This window comes from Sipha flava, unplaced genomic scaffold (genome assembly GCF_003268045.1).
Source record: "Sipha flava isolate LNK unplaced genomic scaffold, YSA_version1 202_pilon_pilon, whole genome shotgun sequence".
NCBI lineage: Eukaryota > Metazoa > Arthropoda > Insecta > Hemiptera > Aphididae > Sipha > Sipha flava.
This window is the reverse complement of record NW_020272797.1, coordinates 157,073-181,051: the sequence shown is the minus strand read 5'-3', so window position 1 is coordinate 181,051 and position 23,979 is coordinate 157,073. Positions and strand designations below refer to the sequence as shown.

The 23,979-nt window shown below is 25.4% G+C and overlaps 2 protein-coding genes across 5 annotated transcripts; both read left to right on the top strand.

The window, feature by feature from the left end:
* The first annotated feature begins 29 nt into the window (after window positions 1-29).
* Window positions 30-23,465, top strand: LOC112682391 (neurexin-4). Of its 4 annotated transcripts, none has more exons than XM_025552975.1 (24): window positions 30-357; window positions 580-672; window positions 7,395-7,591; window positions 15,634-15,775; window positions 15,843-16,046; window positions 16,106-16,272; window positions 16,336-16,521; window positions 16,791-16,952; window positions 17,051-17,267; window positions 17,333-17,424; window positions 17,489-17,651; window positions 17,728-17,853; window positions 17,952-18,155; window positions 18,215-18,370; window positions 18,455-18,601; window positions 18,678-18,848; window positions 18,916-19,033; window positions 19,109-19,209; window positions 19,276-19,512; window positions 19,632-19,811; window positions 19,874-20,007; window positions 20,072-20,282; window positions 22,906-23,043; window positions 23,117-23,307. In XM_025552975.1, exons 1-24 carry the CDS (start codon window positions 270-272, stop codon window positions 23,305-23,307), a joined length of 3,825 nt encoding a protein of 1,274 aa, XP_025408760.1. In that variant the 5' UTR covers window positions 30-269. The 4 variants fall into 4 exon arrangements, with proteins under 4 accessions (XP_025408760.1, XP_025408759.1, XP_025408765.1 ...); XM_025552974.1 differs by lacking the exon at window positions 7,395-7,591 and adding an exon at window positions 7,064-7,260 and having other exon boundaries at window positions 31-357; window positions 23,117-23,465; XM_025552980.1 differs by lacking the exon at window positions 7,395-7,591 and having other exon boundaries at window positions 32-357.
* Window positions 585-5,128, top strand: LOC112682392 (L-aminoadipate-semialdehyde dehydrogenase-phosphopantetheinyl transferase). The gene is made up of 2 exons (XM_025552981.1): window positions 585-672; window positions 3,658-5,128. Exon 2 carries the CDS (start codon window positions 3,713-3,715, stop codon window positions 4,553-4,555), a length of 843 nt encoding a protein of 280 aa, XP_025408766.1. The 5' UTR covers window positions 585-672; window positions 3,658-3,712; the 3' UTR covers window positions 4,556-5,128.
* Window positions 23,466-23,979: the final 514 nt, after the last annotated feature.

Below are 23,979 nucleotides of genomic sequence, written 5' to 3'. Positions count from 1 at the left end.
ATGCATTGTGATGCACTCGTGATTCGGGCGTGCCACTGTTCCACCCAAACCCATGTTACCAATGTACCATTAAAACGGAATTTTCATTCTTAATAATCAAAAACTGACTGGAAACTATAATATCAAGTAGTATAACAGCGATACGACAATTGACAATACAAGTTCATAGTAGTTGAACTTGATTTAACTAAATGAATGCTCTCAACTGACTATTTTTATTATTAATTATTTAGTTAATTTTTTTTTAATATGTTGTTTACATTTTATACATGACCACTTTTCTATACAAAATGAGTAAATCTTCATTTCTGATTATAATTGGTGTCATTCTTGCTTTATGTTGCAATGTCAAAACTGGTAAGAATTTAATAAATAAATAATAATAACCTTTTAGAAGGTTCAAATAAGATTATTTAATTTCAAATAGTTATTCAATTATTAACTATCATTATTAATGTAGGAGTTTTAATGGCTCGTGGGTCATTATATATAAAATTATTTTTTTATTGTCTTATGAATGTATTGAAATATATATAATCTTTACTTCAAGTTATTTCTTTTTCTTTTCTATTTTTATAGATTCTGATTGCAATGAACCACTATTAGAAAAAGCAGTAATTAAAGCTACATCTTCATTACCAGACAGAGGACCAGAAAATGCTATTCTCAATGGTAATTATAATTTTGTTGTTTATATGTATACCTTAATTTCTATCTAGTTAATATTGATGCTAATGTTTAATGTTAAATTTTATCTTATTTAATTATATAATATTTACTTACATGAATTTAATAATTATTATCTTTTAACCTAACCTATTAACAATTATATTTCTTTATAAAACACCGATTTAATAAATTAACTATAAATTATTGACTTTTCAAATTAAATTAATTTTTTTAAAATATCTTAAGTTCTATTCAAAAATTTACATGTAATTAACTATAATTTATAAATCCAAAATATGAGAAACCGATGTAGACTTAGTTTTCTTGAATTTCTTTCCTATTTTTTTTTATCATTATTCATACAGTAAGTATAAAATAGTCATCAAAAATTATTCAGCTTTATAAACTTGAAAATTTGGTGTTTACTTTGCAAATGATTATATTTATCCCTACAAATAACCTAATCAGTAGAATAAAAGTGAAAAAAAAATGTTTTATCTTAATTGTATGTACTGTTGTGCTTCTTTCATCGTTCATATCGGTAAGACTTAGATTATGTAACATTCATTAAAGTTTGTTACATTTAAAAAAACATTTTGTTATTTGTTAAATTTGTGTAGTTGAATCACAGATATACATTTCAAATAATCACTTTGCATACTAATTTATATTTACTAGTTAAAAGGTGTAACATATTACTTTTTATTTATTTATTTATTATTTTTTTTTGAGCATTTTAATATAATATATTAATATATAAGTAAATAATAAAGTTGATAAAATTTGAAATAATATGTTCATTGTTTATTATAATTTCTTATGTAAATAAATATCAAATATATACTATATTGAGATGTCATGTGATAAAATTAAATAGAAATATATTTTATCTAAGTATTGCTTCTAATGTCACTAAAATTTAATTGACTTATTTTCTATTAAAAAATTAAAATATATTGAAATTTTACATTGTTTATCATAAGCACAGCATGGTTAGGTTGATACTTAGTACCTCCAGTTGTAAATCAACAAATCCATATTCTTTTATTTATTTATTTATATTTTTTGTAGGATTTGAAAACTTATTATTTTGTCTATTTCTACTGATATTAGCTGTTCAAGTTCATAATTTCTATGATACAGAAATCTTATATTATAATTCAGTACCTGTATGTTTTCTTAATAGTAAATTCTAAATAGTAAATATGTAATAAATAGTTAACTAACTGGCCAGACTTATAAATTATATTGATTATATATTAAATCTATAACTTAGTTTCAAATGTATTTGTTTAACTGGTGATTAGTTTTTTGGTATCATTGAGTAGTAAAAGATCTATTTTCATAGAGTTTTACATTGAAATAGTTTAGTTTTCATTAAATTAATTATATTCATATTAATAAAAGTAACTATACATACATTGAATATATATTATAGATATCCTTGTAAAATTGTAGTTTATAGAAACAAAGGTTTTACTTTTTTAGTTTGACAATTAAAGTATAAGTTGTATCATAAAATTCGGTTATTTTAATGACATTTATAGATAAATAATTTTGTTGCTGCATATTAATTAAGACCTTAATTTTTATTAATACAGTTAATTTTCATTTAGAAGTGATAATTGTACTTAAATGACTAGGGTCCTTATAATAATATATTTTTATTTCTCCGTAGATATAACTTATTTATTTGGTATTTTAACTTAATTTTGATATTAACTAATTTTGTAAATAAATTACTATTTTTAGTTTACTAAGTTGATTACTAAGTTTTTGATTATGTTTTAAGTGTTTTTTTCTTATTAATTTTATCTAAATATCTTATTTACTACAACTGTTCATTAATTATAAATGTATAAGTTATTGTAATACCAATCTGAGTAGAAGTAGGAAAACTTTTATCTAATCTTGTACAAAAATAATATTTTTTTCTTGAAATTGTTTACTATATTTAATTTAATTAATATTTTTCTTTGATAAATTTAAAAAAATTAAAAAAGAGTAGGTTCTATATGTGTATTATATTATTTAAAATAAAATATATATAAATATAAATAATCTCATCACAATAAAAGTTGTAAAGATGTAAGTATTGTGCAGTACAATGTACTTGCGTCTTATTACTATTGAAGTATTGATGTTATTACGTGTTGGTTCACTGTTCAGTAAACGAGATTGTTTGAGCGTATTTTTCTATAACATGCGAATAGTTAATTTGAATTTACATGAAAGTGCATTTCTTGTTTTTAATGAATGTTTGATATTTTGGAGAAAAACACATATACTCACTCAGTATTGTTCAAACTGCATCATAAAATGTAAGAAATTATACCAAGATTTACGCAGTTTAGAAAAACATAAGACTCGAACAAATGAATTAAACAAATATGAGGAAATCACATTTAATGAGGATTTAAATGATTTGTTTGACATCGCTGCAGCTAACCCATTCAATTTAATTAAAAATAAAGAAGATGCGGCATTTTTAATTTTTTTTAATGGTGGGTTTTTCTTAGTTTTACGAAAAACCATTTTTTAACAATTCATCTTAATACTTTTTTATTAAAAAATATTGATTGCTACAATAGAGATTCTTATGCATTTTGCATAACTGTAAAAATAAAATAAGTATATTCAAAATTCACTCCTTTTTATTGAACTCTAACCCTTTTGGGGCACGGGAAGGGGTTGAAGTATCCCGCTCAAACTATACAATAATTTTTTTTTTATACCGAAGAATAAAATTTAGGGGTCATTGTAACTAAATATAAGAAAAAAATTGACTTCTGTAGCTAAGAACCACCCTTTATATATATATATTAAAAAGTTTATGTGATGTCATTTTTCATGGCACTTTTATGTGTATTACACATGTGATATTTATTTTACATTATAATTCAAAAAAATTTGAAATCGAATCAATTGTTATAATTAACAGGATTTTGAAATTAGTGTTTTACTTAGGTTATGTTTTCCTTTGTTTAGGTGTTTAAATGTATCATAGTGGCGGTTTAAATATCTCAATGACAATACATTTTTAATGCACTTCATTTCTAAGAAAATTGCACTGTACAATTCTACAATGTCAACATCAAACAGGGCTCGTTGGGTATTCGACTGTGGAAATTGGTTTCCATCAGAAAATGATTGGTCTATAGCTTCTCGTTCTATACAACCTGAAGAAAAAGAAAGAATTGGTCGTTTTGTATTTAAACAAGATGCTAAACGTTCAATTATAGGACAGTTAATGATTAGAAAGTTTTTATCTGAAGCTACTCATTTACCATGGTCAAAAATAAAAACAAAAAGAGATCAAAATAATAAACCTATAATGGAAGGATTTAATTTTAATATATCACATGATGGTAATTTAGTTGTTTTAGCTGGTGAAAAAGAAACAATTGTAGGAATAGATATTATGAGAAATTGTTACAATGGTGGAAAAAGTTTAAATGAGTTTTTTAGATTAATGCATCGAAACTTTCATATAAATGAGTGGAGATATATAAATAAGGGAACAGATACTGAAAAAACCAATTCATTTTATAGATTTTGGTGCTTAAAAGAAAGTTATGTTAAAGCAACTGGTACAGGGTTAACTATTGACCTCAAAAAAATTTGCTTTATACCAAAAAGTGAATTGATGAAAGATGTAATATTAAGTGATACAGAATTATTTATTGATGGTAAATTAATGGCTGACTGGAAATTTCATGAATATTTGTTTGATAACCATACAATAACTGTATGTGTAAAAGGACCCATAACCCCAATTAAATTTAAGTTCATAAACTTCCAAGACTTAATAAGTAATGCAGAAATGATTTTGGAAGAAGATAAAAATTATTGTAAATTATTTTTGAGCAAAGAAGAAAAACCATAATTATTAATTTAATAATATAATTTTCATTTAATATAACACAGTTAAGTTCTTAGATGTAAACTGTACTTATATTGTTATTCAATATACATGAAAATACAGTTACTTAATATCTATTTTAATATTGTTGTTTCATTTATAGTTTGTAGTCGATTTGAAAATAATATGGATAGGATATATTTATTTTTTACATGACATTATATATTGCATGTTATGCAGTAATAGTTGTTAATTTATGGGAATTGGTTGTATATTTCTGTTTTCATGACAATAATAAAAGGGTTGTGATTGTACGTACCTTGTACTATTAGTTCCGTGGGAAGAAATGTTATTGACTGGTACCAAAAAAAAAAAAAAAATGTATTTTATTTTTGCACATTTGTGCAATTTTTATTACACTATTGCATTTATTTGAAAATAGTATTAATCTTATAGGGTAAAGTGAGACTTATTTGTGATAAATTTACAAAACGTCTACTTACTCATTAAATTTTAGTTATTGGATTTAATTCATACTATTAAGTGTATATGAAGTAAAGGAATTAGAATCTGTTCACATTTGAAATTGTATTACCTTTACATTTTTTTTATAGCAATTCAAAACACACTACAAAAAGTTAGGTAATTTGTATGCATACAATAATTTTAATATTTCATCCAAATGATTTCTTATTATTATATAAAACAAATATAAATTAAATTATAACAATTTAACAATACTTATTTATTCTTAAATTACTAAAAAAATAATATTAATCAAACTAATTGACTGAGAAAATTAAAACAAAATAAATCATTCTGCCTTTAAAAAAAATTATAATTATAAAAAATAACAATTTTATACTTTTAATATATAAATAAAAATAAAATGAATCAGACTTTTAAGTTATTTTTCTGAGTCAGATTCTAGTTAACAACAATTATCACACATAAAAACTTCATAATTTTCATAAAATGATGATAGCTCTCATGATAAGGTGTTAAACAATAAGAGCACTACATATTTTTTTTTTTTTACATGATTTATATATAAAAATTTTTTGTTTATTGGCCATTTTAGTTGCTATTATCAATTCAGTATTTTCATAATTTCGAAATTTTGTTGGCATTGTGCTAGTACGTATGATCTGAAATCACAAAATACTTTAAAATTATGTATGTAATTTTGAGATAGGCTAAATTGCAAAATTATTTACAAATTTGCTCAAATAAATATTTATAGTATTAATTTTACTATAAAGTATTAAGTGCTTAAAATAATAATTGAAGTTTTTAAATTTAATTAAAAAATATGCTAAAAAAATACAAAAATATTTGAGATAGAAACTATAAGAAAATACATATTTGCAGTAAGGAATTAACAATAACAATCAATCACATAAAAAGCAAAAATTATACCATTAAATTAAATGTATTTCATAATTTAATATAAAATAATAATATATAGACTTTGCTTAAATATACGTTGAAAAAAAATTAATTAAAACTAACACATCAATAAAGATGTTGAACACGTGAAAAACTATGATTCGAAATGTATCAACTGATAATAAATAGTTAACGTAACTTACACATTAAATAACTATATTAGTTGACAATAGTACCATAGGTGACATTTGACGCAATTTTAGGTTTACACATTTTTGGCATATTCATGATTCATGTTTAAAGAAATATCGCAAACTTAGCTATACCACGAATATACTACCTCGCTTTACCTTACATTTATTTTGTATAAAAATTGGAATGAATAATACAATTTTATTTAGTATTTACTTAATAATAAAATGTGTACCTAATACTTGTAATAGTACTTATTCTTAAATAATTAATAATTGTTATGTTATAATGTCTTAAAAATAAAAGCTATAAGTAAAAAGTACTTATTCTTAATACTAAAGTGTTAATGGTTATTAATGGCAATTCTTGTCTTAATAAACCATAAAATATATTTTAATTGTGTGTAATGCTCAAACAAATGTAGGATTACTTGGTAATAGTTTTTTATTTTATGATGATTAAGAATTCATCTACTTCCCTTAAAAAAGTGTTAATACTTAGTTATAAACTATAATAACTTTAACACTTATAATTTATTAAAATATGAATATTTATAATTAATATGTTACATTTTTTATAGTATAGTAGTATTAGATTTTATATCTCAATAATATTATTTTAGATTATTGATACTTGTAATATTACAGTATGATTTATAATAGAATAAAGTACATTTATTAAAGTATTATTAATAAATTACAGATAAATAAGTATTTTTTTCTTATTGTCAACAATTTAATTTGTTGTAAGGCTAAAAAAAATAAATTTATGACTAAATATGAAATCTATAATTTTATTATTTTTTTTATGCATGATAAGAATTTTCTATTGAATATTTTAATTCTACTTTTATGAAATATTGTAGTCTTAATAGTTTTTTATTTAGCACCTTAAATAATAGTTATGTAATTAGAATTTTATTTTATTTTTTCTGCTTCTGTTGTACTATAGGCCGTAATGCATGGACAGCATTCAGTTCTGATTTTGCTCAGTATCTCATTGTAGATTTAGGTCAAACTATGACTATAACATCAATAATGACTCAAGGTAGAGCAGAATCTTCAGAGTATGTAGAAACATTTGGTATTAGTTATGGATCAAATGGTTTAGACTATGCTGAGTACAAAGAATCATCTGGCAATACCAAGGTAAATAACACTGAAATAATCCATAGAATAATAGTTAATTAATATATTTAATCATTTAAAAAGGTAAGATAATATATAATTTCGATAATAAAGTGTGTAGCTTTTTGGTTGATATTATCAAAGCATTTTGTTAGGATACATGGCATGGACTCCTTCATATGATTCTCTCAATCATTTTTTGACTGTTGAGTTTTCGGATAGAATGAAAGTATGCTCTATTTCAACTCAAGGCCGATCTTCCACTTTAGAATTTATCACTGAATATTATATACAGTATTCAGATAATGGGCAGGGTTGGAAAAATGTTGAAGACTTGAACGGCGAAATTGAGGTTTGAGTTTTATCATTACCTTGAGTGTTTTGTATTAAACTCTGTAAATTCTGTAGCTAAGTTAATGCTATGTTCACTAATTTCAGTTATTATTTTTTTTGCAATTGTTCAATTTGTTTGTATAATTTAGATGCTTTTAAAATTGCTTGTAACTAATAAGGTATTTATTGACGGACAATTTTGTAGAGAATATGACTGATCAAGAATTGGCAACTTTTTTTTGTAGGAAATAAACATTTTTTTTCTTTTTATAACATTTAGAATTTAGTCCAAAGAGTTGCTCCTGTTTGAATTACCTTTTATTTACGCGTACATATGACATATAAAGGGTACTTCAATAAGGAAGCTTGATTTTAAAATGTGAAAAAATAAGTTTTGTGTGAGATATTCACTCAATTTTATTTTTATTTTAAAGATATATGGCAATTATTTATGAAATATTAAATTGTTTAAATGTCCTCTGTGGCTTCGTCGCTAAAGATGTTTTTTTAATGAAAATGTTAGTCAACTTCCAACTTCCCAGAACCCAATCAGAGAATACATGATGTGTATGGTAATTTACTTTAAGTTCCTGTGTTCCTTGTTCTACATTATAAGTTTTAAGTAATAAGTATTAATTTACCATACAGTAGTGAAAAATTCACAACACTTTGGCAGATAAGACTTAAACAACATTTCCAATATAACCAATCAAAGTTTGAACACCTCTATTGAAATACCCTTTATATAGAAAAAATATTGATGTTGAGGTGTATCCTAAAGAATTACAGCTTGCCAAAAAAAAAGGATGTTTGCTGTTTGAAAAATAAATGTATAATTATATTGTATAATTAATATTAATTATATAATTATTATACATTGAACAAGAAGTTAATAAATATTTATCATAAAAGCTAGAGTAGTAAATTTACTCCAATGCAGTTATGCAGTCCAATACATCCAATATTTTATTTTGTTTCTGTATTATTTTTTTAACTACTTAATATATTTTATTGATTACAATTGACATTAGGTTTTTTTAATCAGTATTAATTTGGACTTAACTGTCTAGTAATTGAATTATTGAACAATGGACTAACCTAAATATTTTTTTATGAGCTTTTAATAACTGATACTTTTATTATTATTTAATTATTAGTAGAATAGCAGTTTGAAAATCAAACGTGAAGTTTTCGATGGTTTTATAATAATATAAATTAAAATTTTTTTCTTTTATTAAAAAGTGGCCAATGTTTTATTAATTTTTAATAATTCAGATATAACTATAAAGATCATGATGTATTATTTTACAATATATAATATATATAGTTCAATTGTTCCCAAACTGTGCACCATAACTAAATTTTGTCAATAAAACATCACAAAATAAAATGTTTGAAGACCATTAATATATATAAATTTAAGAGTGTTGCTTTATCCTATTTTAAATTATTTTATAATATACTTTTTTTACAAATAATACACAATTAGCTTATTTTTTAATTTATTGTTGCAATTTTCTGTAGTAATTATTAATACTCAATTATACAATTGCATACCTATTTTATATATTTAATGCTTTGGGTGATAAAGTATAAACTACAAATCCAAGTAGTTATGTCATGATTAAAGTTATATGGACAGATAGTCTTGGTAGAAATCATAAGTTTTGTATACTGTTTTATTATATACCCAAGATATTGTAATTATTTCTTATTTATTTACTATTAAATATTCTATATCTATTTCTAGTATATAATAAAGTCTACATGTTGATCCAGCTTATTTTTTTGATTGAAATAAAAGTATAATATTGATTTAACAACATTTTTTTCTGTAAACTTTCAGGTAATTTATCTGTCACAATTCTCATATATTATATGACTGAAATTTGGTTTTGAAAAGTTATTTTATTTTATGGAACTTAATGTTAATATAATAAATATAATTTTTTCGAGTAATAATAAATGTTGGGAAATTTGTCTCAGTCAATTTGAGTTAAATTATGTTTTTTATATCTTGAGTTAAAAAGCTTATACTTTATGTACAAGTATATAAAGTTCCTAAGCTAGCTTTTGTATTTTTAGTATATAAATGCTGAAAACTTTGAATACTTACTATAATGGTGAAAATTATTAGATCTATATATTAATCAGTTTGGTTGGTGGGTTAGTAAAAATTAAAAATAATCGTGCATAACTAAAAATAAAATATTACTTTTGAGTTTCTCTGGACTTAAATATACTTCACCTATAATTAAAAAGTGACATAATTGAAAAATTGGTATTTCTTAATTAACTCATTTAAATATATAAAATGTTTGTTACTTGATTAATTCATCTTAATTTAGTTTTACTATGTTCACCATTTAATCTCCTCTTACCTATAGCTATTTATGTATATTTTTTTCTACTTTTTTTAAATAGTATGTAAATCACATAAAAAGCATTCTTTTAAAATATCTAATTTCCTAAATTATAATAAACAATTTTATTGAATTGTTTATTATAATATACAGCAGTGGTGTCAAAGTGTTTGAAAAATGACATTGTACATTAAGGGGTCACTCACTACCATATTTATTCATCTTTATGGTTAAAATTCTTTATTCATAACATTCTGTATCCACGATCAGAATCAAAACTGGACACTCAACCCACAAAACCTAATATGACATCTCATGTACAGTGTATGCAATCATTTTACTTTACGTGATTATTTAATTTTTATATTAATATTTATGTATAAACGAGAAATTTCATAAAAATTTAACTTGATAGATTATTTTTAAATCAACTGTGAAAATCTATGTTATTTCTAATAAACTAGTTTAGTTAAAAAGTATAAAAAATTTTTAACTTTTTAACTAGTTAATGCAGTTATAACCTTTGAAAATGTGTGTATAAAATGATTAATTTATTTTAAAAGTACAGTAAAAACTCGATTAACTCTGTTATCCGTCATCGCCATTGTTTGTCTATTACGATAAACTCATGGTGAATATTGAGTGTATAATAATAATTTGTCACATCCAAAATATGTAATAAACGCGAGGTAAACGAACAAATTGAATAAATTATAATTCAATTTAATCAGTAACTGATGAGTAATCATGTATTACTTCTAAGTCAAATATGAAATATTGCGCCTAAAAAAGCTCGAGCGTCAGAAAACAAAAGAAAATTACAAATTATTTTGTTTAACATGTTATAGTTTAGTTTTAGTTTAGTTGTATTTTGTATGATATGTAATATGTTGTTTGTATGTGTATTATTTTTTTCTGAAAATACACATGTTGTAAAGTATATACCAGGGTCTCCGAACGGAACGTAAAAAAACAGTTAAGAACATTATCGTTGTTCATAAACCAAAATATAATGGAACGAAACCAATTATTTAATTTAGTTTATTGGTCCTTCATATGAAATAACAATATAAACTATTAAATTGAATGACCTTTTCAGGAAAAACATTATAATCTTATAAGTTCTTTAAAAAATTGACATGAGGAGTGCCATAACCTATTAAGTTCTATAAACAATTACACGAAGAACGTAATAAGCTAACACGTTCTTCAAACTTTTAAATCATAAAACAACATAGGTAAACTAAATCTTTTTTCGAATTTTGTAAATAACGTTATAAATCAATATTATCTTAAATTATTAAATTTATTATTATAAAAAAATATTATTATTATTAATATTATTTATTCATTATTTATATTTAAATTATCTATTTTGAATTTAAAATTATTTAGGAATAATTAGTACTTTAAAATCAAAATCTAAAACTTGAATTACATCTAGTCCTATCTTTACTAATAATCAGTGGCGTATTTAGAAACTTTTTTTGGTTGGCGGGGGGTGTCATACCTAATAGTGAAATAATTTTATTAATTAGCATAAAATGTTCTTTATCAATTTATTGTCAGGTTTTTTATTAACTTATTGGAATTTGGAATTCAACTATTGACAAACTACTATAACAAAATTACAAATTATATTATAAATTCTAGTTTTCGTTTTTTACTTTCTAAATCATCAACAACTTCATTGATTTGAAAGTCTAAATCTTGATGAATCGATAGTATGGCAAGGACATCGACATATCAATTGATAATTTCCCCCATTTCAAATCGATTGTTATTACTATTATCCGATTACAACTTAATTATTAGCGTTATTAATATTTTTTATATATATGTATATATTTTTCGTTATACTTTATAATTTATATTAATTTATTTGTATTAACTTTATTGAATAAACAAACTAAAACTATTATATTACTGATATGTTTAAAATTTGGGGAGGAACCTTCGGCCCTCCCATAAATACGCCACTGCTAATAACTAAAATAAGGATTAAAAATAAACTCCAATAGCACAATGTGACACTTTGAAAAAACTAAAGAAGCTTCAGCCAAAATAAATCCAATAGCCGATCATTTATTTTTGACAGTATAAGATGATATAATATTATGATGATAATATAGGTAATAAGCAGGGTTGGGATTTTATAGCACTTAAAATTGCATAAATATGCACTATAATATTACGTTAAAAATCGCTTAATATGCAATAAAAACAAGAAAAAAAATGTCTACACTCGTTCGTTGATAATCGGTTATTAGTAGATTTAATAGAAATCGACAAAAAAAACCAACAAAATCAGCAGATAACAAAAATTAGAACAAATAACTAAAACGAAATTATTGTATTACATTATACCTACCTATATATTATCGCTGTAATTGTATAGAGTTGCATCAGTGTATCGGTCAATTTACTTAATCTATACATTTATAATTTAATTTAAAATTAAAATTTTGAATCTTGAAAATTCGATTAACAAAAATCAAAAAACACGTTTAGCAAAATACAATTTCATGAAATATGTCCGATTTTGATTACAACTAAAAATATATTATTATATAAATTATATATTATTATATATTTATAAACTAAAAAACGCAAAATATACAAAAAACAAGCAAAATAAAATTTTTTATTTAAGTTCTCTTTATCATGAAACACATTTTTAGCTTACTCTGATATTTTTTAAGCATCTCATAAGAAATATGCAATTGCTATAAAATCTCAACCCTGGTAATAAGTTATTATGAGTATAGGTCCGCTCAAACCGAAGCGGTAGTGGTGGTGGTAGCGGCAGCGAAATTTAATGTCCATACGTTTTAATACGAGCGCGAAAACGTTACCGCAAGATTGAGCGCGTTATTTTTATTTTTCACTGCAGACACTATATTTTTCGCTTACCGTTGCGATAATCAGTTGTAAATTCCCAACTATGAGTTATCTACATTTTATTATTAATATATTAATATCCATAGAAAGCTTATCATTACATTGTATGATATATTTTGACTTTATATTCAAACACATATATATTCACCGTAATCGTACACCTTGCAGTTTACACTTTGCAGTTGAATCTAACGTCGTGGTGTTTGAATTAGGGGCGCATTTAGTCTTACTTCTAGGGGGGGGGGGCTCAAATTTTTTCTTTAATTCAGGCTCAAAATGTCAAAATCTCAAAGTAAAATTTTTGGTAATATTTATATCAGGTGCATCCTTAATATTTGTGGTTTTTTTTTTTTTAATCTAATACCGGATCCACTTAGAATGTAGTTCTTTTTTAACACCTTATCTTTGTTTTGAAAGTTTCGCTTATGTTTTATCTAATTTTTCACTAAGTATGGTCAATCAAAATAATATATATTATTTATCGTTATGGGACATATAAACGTTATAAGCAATTGAGCGTTTAACGCTATAAATAATTTTAACGTTCTTCAATTTTAGCGTTTAAACGTTATATAAATTTAAACGTTTAAAAAATTTTCCGTTTACCGTTATTGACAATTAAAACGTTATGAAAAATTTAGCGTTTTGCGTTATTTAAATTAATGTAAAATTTGAAACGTTCTCAAATGTAGTAATACTATAAAATAAATCATAATTTTTGTTTCTTAATAAAATACCCATTACTTATATAAAAATTGTCTTGGTCAAAAAATTCTTGGGGGGGGCGGATTGCCCCCATTGCCCCCCCCCCACAAAATTCGCTACTGGTTTGAATGTATAATTCTCTTGTTTAAAATGTATTATTTATAATAAAAATGACCAATTAAATTGAACAGTTAATAGCTATTATTAAAGAACATCATATATAATATGACATTTCCAGAATTCAAGGATATGAGAAAAAAAAGATTATATTTTTAATTTGTTGTTTTGTACTTTAAAATATTAATATTAATAAATAAAAATATAATAATAACTAAAATACATATACGCGCATGGGTGTTACAATGTCGACTAGTAATTTTCGGCAAAATATTTCGCTCTCCGGTTAGATTAGATCAGCGGTATTTAAAAAGCGATAAATACCGCGAACGCCACCGCGCTGCTGCATCGGTTTGAGCGGAGCTTAATAATATAGTAGTATATCCATATTCTTGAGAGCTTCCAAATATTTTTGTAATCTCATCATCAATCTCCGTGATTTGTTTATAATTGATATACTTTCTATTTTAAATACCTACATCTAGAATCGATAGTTGTAAAGTATGAGCAGCACATCGCATACTCCTCAATACCTCCGATGTATTGAATGTTGCACCCAAATTGTTAAAGATTGAAGGCAATGTCTCTTAATTATTTTAATTTTCTTATTCATTTATTTTATTATTATCTTCATCAGAACATTCAGAAACATTGTTACTGTTTTCTTCTCCCATGTGAACTTCGTCATCTTCAAAATTGTGTTCATTTCAGGGACGGCTCCCAAGCCTTGGTTAGAGGGAGGGGGGCAAGTTATAATTTTGCAAAATCTTATAATAAAAAGAAAACAAAAATTTTTACAACACAAATTCAAGTCGTCTATTTTTAAAATTGTCAAAAATATCAATAATATGATCTATTTGTTCTAGAATATCTACTTTATGACATACATTAATTAGACATAATGCTGATAGTCTATCTTAAGTCATCATTGAACGAAACCATGTTTTTAGTTTCCGAAGTGTGGAGAAACTCTTTTCAACCGTTATACCTCATGGCTCTATCTACATATGTGTCGTATGATAGTACATATTATATTATGCAATTTTTGTTAACAATTTACATTTTTATATAAATATGGTACAGGCTTGGGAAAGAGCCGCGGCTCCTAGAGTGTCCCCCCCCCTCTGGAGCCGCCTCTGATTCATTTTCAGAACGTTCAAGAAATAGAAACGCTATTCAAGAACGTATAACTTTAAGGCATTTGAGGACATATGACTGTAAAACGTTCTTCTGATTAAATGTTCAAAAACATATTATTTCAAAACGTTCTTTTAATTAAATATTCAAGAATGTAATATTTCAAAACGTTCTTCTAATTAAATTTACAATAATGAATAACTTAACAACGTTTATTAGGTCTATCATTCAAAAACTGTTTTTAAAAAAAATTTTACGTTTTTTTTGCTAACATTTCAGACAAAAATAAACAATTTTAACATTTTTCTAGTAAATTGTTCGATGTAGTGGCTTCTTGAAGGGGGTGTATTTGAAGCACGTGATTCACAAAAATAATGGGTGTGTGGGTGTCCCATGGTTGGAAAAGATAATAAACTCACATAATTATCTAAACATTTTTAGGTGTGTGGTGTAAAAATTTTACATGTTATTCAAACAAAAAAAAAGCCGCCATTGGTTTGGTGAACCATTTAATTTATAATGTTACTATCTAAAACCATTTGTTGAACATAGCTTGATTTAACGTTTATCACAAATAAATTTCAAAAACAAATTATGGAACTGAACCAAAAATTAACGGTTAAGGTAACCTTGGTATATACGTTTATTGCATCATTTCTATTAACAATCATAATTCTGGTCCCAACAGTAACAGAGTTTTTACTGTACCAAAATGATATCTTATTTTTATTAGTTTTTATTAAAAAATATTTGAATTATAAATAATAATTTTGTGTACATTTTAATAACAACAAACTAAGTATAATTATATTAATAATACTTGTATATTTTATTTTAGTTATTCAGAGGTAATATTAATGGAGATGATCCTGCAAGAAATATATTTGAAGTTCCAATCATAGCACAATGGATTAGAATTAATCCAACTAGATGGAGGGACAGAATTTCATTAAGATTAGAGCTTTATGGCTGTGCATATTGTAATTAATAATTTTTTTTTAAAAATATATAACATATTTAATAAAATAATATTATTTTTTATTTCAGCTTCGGATAATCTTTATTTCAATGGTACTTCATTAGTACGTTGGAATTTGAGAGATACTCCAGTATCTGCTCATAGAGAATCAATTAGATTTAGATTCAAAACTAATGTGGCTGATGGAGTTTTATTATATGGTATTGGATCACAAGGAGATTATCTAGCTTTACAGCTTAAAGATAATCGGTTGCTATTAAATATTAATTTAGGTATGCGTTTATTTATATAAAATACATTATTATCGAAGTACTACAAGTATAATTTTTAGGTTCTCAAATTATGACAAGTTTGTCAGTTGGAAGTTTATTAGACGATAACATTTGGCATGAAGTTATCATAATGAGAAATAGACTTGATGTTGTATTTTCTGTTGATCGCGTTACAATCCAAGGTCGAATTAATGGTGAATTTGAAAGACTGGATTTAAATCGTGAAGTATACAAATCAAATATTTGAAAACAATAATAAACAATATTTATTTATGATAACTTTTTATAGATATATATAGGCGGAGTGCCACATTTAAATGAAGGTCTATTTATTAATAAAAACTTCACTGGCTGTATTGAAAACTTGATTATGAATTCAACAAATATAATTGTTTTACTAAAAGAAGTATACAACTCTGGTGATAGTTGGTTGATGCAAAAATATCAAAAAATAAATACATTATATACTTGTTTGGTATGGCTGATAATTTCAAAATTGAATATTAATTAAGTTCTATTAAATGTATAAATAATAATTACAAATAATATCAATACAATTAAATGAATGATATAAAAATGAAAGATCTTGTTTGGAGTTCTTCACTGAGTTTTTTCTTTATAACTGACAATGTTTTCTAAATGAAATCCAGTCGTAATTAATATTCACACATCAAAAATACTCTTTATAAATTTATTTTTACTTTTGTTTTTATTTTTATATACAATATAATTTCTTTTTACTAGGAATCTCCTATTATTCCTGTTACATTTTTAACTCGGTCATCTTATGCAAGACTCAATAGTTACGAAGGAACAAAAAAAATCAATATATCATTATCATTTCGGACTTATGAGGCAAGAGGATTATTGGCCCATCACAAGTTTTTATCAAATGGATATGTTAAGGTAATTTTTTCAAAGAATTATTAATCTTAATTAATTAATTGTTTTTTCTTATATCAGTTTAAACATTTTGTTACATTTCATTATTTACTTGGTTACAGTTATATTTAGAAAATGAGCGAATTAAAGTAGAGTTAATGACCAAAGATGATACCCGAGTAGTCTTAGACAATTATGAGGAAAGTTTTAATGATGGCAAATGGCACAGTGTTGTTTTAATTCTTAAAACTGATTTTCTAGAACTGAATGTTGATAATAGACCTATGCAAACGATTAGAAAATTAGAATTCATGGTTGGAACAAATTATTTTATTGCAGGTCTGATTATTTATTTTTTAATTAATTTATACTTGAAATGAATAGCCAAGGACATTTTATTGTAGGAGGAATTTATGGTACAGCAGGGTTTATTGGATGTATGCGTTTAATTACAGTTGATGGAAATTATATGTTACCAACTGATTGGAAGCTAGGAGTAAATATCAATGATTTATTAAATTATAAATAACCTTAGTTTATAATCCAAATTAAAATGTTAGGAAAGTTATTGTTGCGAAAAAGAAATATTATTTGATGCTTGTCAAATGATTGATCGTTGCAATCCAAACCCTTGTAAACATTCTGGAACTTGTAAACAAAATGCTGATGAATTTTTTTGCGATTGCGCCAGTACTGGATATAGTGGTGCTGTATGTCAAACACGTAAGAAATTAAAATTAAATAAATAATTGAATTGAATATCTTATAGTTAAAGCTTATTTATAATATTTATATATAGCATTAAATCCATTATCTTGCCTTGCTTATAAGAATGTTAATCCAGTTGGACAAAGTTCTGATATTAAAATAGATGTAGATGGTAGTGGACCATTAAAGCCGTTTCCAGTTACTTGCCAATATTATGGTAACTATATAATTTATAAATTTTTTACTCTCATATTTTCTATGTATTATTTAAAATTTTATTTATATAACATTATATAAAATTCATAAACATTCAAGCTGATGGAAGAATAGTAACTACTGTTAGACATCAGAATGAAGTTGATTCTACTGTAGATGGTTATCAAGAACCTGGAAATTTTAAACAAGATTTCATTTATGATGCAAATCTATTTCAAATAGAAGCTCTTATTAATCGCTCCCATTCATGTTGGCAGTCAATAAATTATGCTTGCAAACAATCTAGATTATTTAATTCTCCAGGTAAAAAAAAAAAAAAATTTGTTTATCTCAAAATATTAATATAATATTATAATTTAAAGCAAATGGATTAGATTTTCGACCATTTGGATGGTGGGTGTCAAGACATAATCAAAAAATGGACTACTGGGGTGGTTCTATTCCAGGATCATATAAGTGTCAGTGTGGTGTTATTGGTGACTGTAAAGATCCTACTAAATGGTGTAATTGTGATTCGGGTAAGGAATGATATTAGAGTTTATAATCAATAAATTACTTATCTAATTATTGTTTTAATTCTAATTGTGTTAATATCTACTTAGGTTTTGATAGTTGGCTATCAGATGGTGGTGATATCAGAGAAAAAGAACACCTGCCTATTAAACAAGTTAGATTTGGAGACACTGGTACTCCTTTGGATGAAAAAGAAGGACGATTTAAAGTTGGTCCATTGATGTGTGAAGGAGATGGTAAATACTGTTTTCATATTTAAATTTTAATAAGATAATTGGAAACATTTATAAAATTTGTATTTATATTTTTTAGATTTATTCAACAATGTTGTTACATTCCGTAAACTTGACTCACAAATTCGTTTACCAACATATGATTTTGGACAAAACGGTGACATTTATTTTGAGTTTAAAACTACTATTGAAAACGCTGTTATTTTTGAAAGTCATGGGCCTAAAGATTATATTAAATTATCACTTATAAGTATGAAAATAGACTTTTTTTTATTTATATTAACATAATAAAGTATACATTTTAATTTTGCTTTTAGGTGGTCATTCTTTACAATTTAGTTATCAAGCCGGTAGTGGACCATTAAGTGTTCGTGTGGAAACCTCAGACAAACTTAATGATGATATATGGCATTCTGTTGTTATAGAAAGAAATAGGTTTGTTTATAATCTAAACTAAATACATATTACTCAAATTTACTTTTTTTTATAATAAATTATATTTAAATACAGAAAAGAAAGTAGAATTATAGTAAATGGTGCTTTAAAACAATCAGTAAAAGAACCTCCAGGTCCAGCACGAGCAATACATTTAACATCTGAATTAGTTATTGGTATATTGTTAATAACAATTTTTATATTATTTTTGTTAAACTCATTAAAAAAATTTGTTAATTTAGGAGCATCATCTGATGAACAAAATGGTTTCATCGGTTGTATGAGAGCATTTATGTTAAATGGAAAACTAATAGATTTAAAATCATATGCTGAAAAAGGGTTGTATGGTATTTCTCCTGGGTGCATTGGTAAATGTGATAGTAGTCCATGTCTTAACAATGGAACATGTTTTGAAAAATATGATGGTTATACTTGTGACTGCCGGTGGACTGCATTCAAAGGACCAATTTGTGCTGATGGTAATTTAAGTTTTTAAATACAATATTTCTAATTCAATTTTTTAAGAATTACTTAAGATTTATAAATGTACTAATTGTATGTGTTCTGATGATTTTTAATAAAAATATATTATTTTTAGAAATCGGTGTAAATCTTAAAGCCAATTCAATGATAAGATATGATTTTGAAGGAATATGGAGATCAACTATATCAGAAAACATTAGAGTAGGTTTTACCACTACTAATCCAAAAGGGTTTTTATTAGGACTGTTTTCAAATATCTCAAAAGAGTATATGACGATTATGGTATCAAATAGCGGTTAGTATTGTGTTATATTACAATAATTTATTTAAATCAAAATTATTCTGTATTATTTGCAGGTCACTTACGAGTGGTTTTTGATTTTGGATTTGAACGTCAAGAATTAATCTTTCCAGATCAGCATTTTGGTCTTGGACAATACCATGATTTAAGAATTAGAAGAAAAAATTCTGGTTCCACTCTTATCATGCAGGTAATATAGAATATACTTAAATTAAAATAATACATTGATAATATTAATTTTTTATTTTTAAAAGGTTGATGGGTCGGATCCTAAGGAATTCCATTTTAATATCAAAGAATCAACTGATGCACAATTTAACAATATTCAATATATGTATATTGGGCGTAATACATCTATGACTGAAGGTTTTGTAGGTTGTATATCACGTGTAGAGTTTGATGATATTTATCCTTTAAAATTGTTATTCCAACAAGATGGCCCTCCAAATATCAGTGGCATGAATAGTAAGTTTTTTTAAGTGTAATATGTTAACTTTATCATAGTTAAACTTCTCTTTTTTCTAATTTTTACAATCTGTAATTATTTATTTAAAATAAGTTATATTGATAATATTTATTTATTATATAGTATGATTAGATTTTGCTTGGGAGTTAACCAGTGGTAAAACCAAACATACAGTAAAAAATTGTCAGTTTTTTTTATTTCATCTATATTTATATATATACATTAAAACTTCGATAAGACGGAACTTCGGTAAAACGGAAACCTCAGTAATACGGAAAATTTCTTTAGTCCTGTTTTAAAATACATATAAATTAATACATAATACATTATAAAATTCAATAAATTTTCTGAGATTTTTACAAATTCTACATAGGAAAAAAATGGTTTATCTTGAACACATAAAACGGCTGATTGATATAGAATATGAATTTATTCGTATTATAATTGATAACAATAATAACTAACGATTTCTTGATAGTCAATTGTATAATATTTTTTTTCTGATATCACAATATGAAATAGAAACTAAACAGTTTAATTTGTAATTTAAATATTTAACTTGCCTTCTGACAAAAGATTATTAAATAATCTATCAAACTTAATTAAGAAACTCATTTTAAAACACAAGTCCGATTTTTTCCAAGAAAAATTTCAATCACTAAATTCAAATGATGGCTCCTTGTGAAAAACCACCAAAAATATTCTTAAATCAAAGTGCTGTGCCTCTTAATGGACCAAATGGTGATCTTGCTATCTCAGACAAAGATAAAGCCGACATTTTTGGAGTTCATCTTTCAAAAATGTTTAAGCCACATTTTAACATTAATCCCGACTCAGCTCACCTCGATTATATTGCTAGATTTCTTAATAGTCCATTATCAATGTCTTTCCCAGCAAAACACACAACCCCAAATGAAATTAAACATTTAATAAGCAAACTTAAACCAGGGAAACCCCTGGATACGACTTAATCACCAACAAAATATTACAACACTTACCCAATAAAACTCTATTACTTCTCATATTTATCTACAATTCTATGTTGAGACTCTTTCATTTCCCCCTTATCTGCAAATTTTCCATAGTGATACTAATACACAAACCTGGTAAACCCAAACACCTACAGTCATCATATAGACCTATAAGCTTATTACCAGTTCTAGCAAAATTGTTCGAAAAAATGATCCTTAAAAGAATTAGGCCAATAATAAATTCAAAAAATATAATACCCCATACACAATTTGGCTTTAGGTCATGTCACTCGACAATACACCAAATACACAGACTTACTGATAAAATTCAAACTTCATTTGAAAACAAAGAATACTGCCCCGGGGTTTTTTTAGACTTGGCCCAAGCACTCGATAGAGTTTGGCACGATGGCCTACTCTACAAATTTAAATCATTTCTCCCAGCACCTTACTACCTCATAATCCTTTCCTACCTTTGTGATCGTACATTTGCAGTTCGACAAGGTGACTCAACATCCTCCTACTTTCCAATCTCTGCCGGTGTTCCTCAAGGAAGTGACTTGTCACCCGATTTATTTAATATATACACATCAGACATTCCAAAAATCAACAAACACGACCATAGCAACTTATGCTGATGATACAGCTATACTCGCCTCCAATTCAGATCCCATCCAAGCTTCATCTTATCTCCAAAATCACAACAACTTAATAAACACCTGGGCAACCAAGTGGAAAATATTAATAAATCCCAAAATATCCTTCCATGTACCATTTACACTTCGAAAAAATAACCTCCTCCCATTTCAACTCCAAGGAGTCGAAATTCCTTCATTAAATCATGTAAAATATCTAGGAATATCACTAGACAAAAGACTAACCTGGGGCCAACAATTAAAGTCCAAGTATAAAAATTCTGAATAACCACCTTCATCTGCTTAGACTTTCATCTGCCCATTTTAAAATCAAAATTACCAATCACACGAAATCCACAAGATATAAGTCTCTACTCAGACCCATTGGGCGTACGGCATCCAAATCTGGGGAAGCGCCAAACATTCCCAAGTCTGTACCATTCAAGCCTCCCAGTCCATCACACTCCGATTAAAATCCTCAACCCCCTGGTATGTAACAAATGAAACCCTTCATAAATATCTAAAAATTGTAACAGTCGACCTACTAGCCAAATTATATTATAATAGATTTCACTCTAAACTGCAAAGCCATACCAACCCTTTAGTGTCCCATCTATCATCACGTACCCTTTCTGAGGACCCACCATACCACCTCAAGAGACGCTGGTGCCGTGACCAATTAAATTAATTTAAACTAAAAAAAAAAAAAAAATTACCGCAGAGTTTCATCGTTGGATGTTTCCCCTCATTATGTATTTCATGCATTGTTTTTATTATGTATATGTTTATGTCAATTATCCTTTTTACTTATTGTGTTGTGTTGCAATACAGATTGTAAATTTTCAGTTTTTTTTTAATAAAAAAGAAATAAATAAATAAAAATATTTAACTCATAAACCTAACTAAATCTTACTTCCTTATCCCCACCAAACACTTGCAGAAAATGCTTATTTTTTCAAATTCACAACAAAATTATTTTATCAATTTTCATAAATTAGTAAATTAAAATGTTCTAGCTACTATTAAAGAAGATTTTTGTGGTGTTGAACCTGTTACACATCCACCACCAATAATAGAAACAAGACCACCTCCTGTTTTAGATGAGGATAAAGTCAGGGCTGCATATCATGAAACAAACTCTGCATTAATTGGTGGTAAATATTCAAATATTTAAAAAAATTTCCCTATATATATATATATATATTTAAATTATACTTTTATTTCTAGGAGTTTTTTCTATAATTTTGATAGCAATTCTCATAATTGCGTTTTTCATTGGTCGATATGTAGCTCGTCATAAAGGTGATTATATAACTCAAGAAGATCGTGGAGCTGACATAGCATTGGATCCAGATGATGCTGTCATCCATTCAACTACTGGACATCAAGTACAAAAAAAACGAGAATGGTTTATATAATTTAAATCATCGGTTCTCAAACTTTTTTTTTCGCGTACCACTTGAATATATTATCAGTAATGTACCACTTATAATAGAACCATATAAATTTTACATAATAAAATACATTTATTTTAAACATAAAGGCAGTAAAATACTACAGTAAAATTATTATTTATTTATTAATAAAAATGTATTTGTATTTTTAAATTAATATAAGAGTTAAATATCAAATTTTTAATTTCCGTTCTATCACGGCCTTCCGCGTACCATCTTATAGTCTTTCGCGTACCACAGTTTAAGAACCGTTGATTTAAATCATATTTTCTTGTACAATTTATTATTATTCTTATTATTAAATTGAATGAAACCCTCTACAATATAATTAAATTGTATGATTTATTGATCTATGATATAATTCTATAATTAAACATGATTTTTATTTAACATTTTTTAATTCTTAAACATTTTCAATACCTTATTTTTATCTAATTTTTTTTTTCTTATTTTAACACATTTTTTTATAGTATACAAGTTTGTTTATTTATGTGCAATTTTTTTCTTGTGAATATTTACTAACCAGTTATACCTTAGTTTTTAGCCGTAGACTATAGCTGTTTTATAGGATAATTTAAATTTATACAAATATTAATTATTAAATTTTCAATAATTATATAATTCTTATATTGTTTC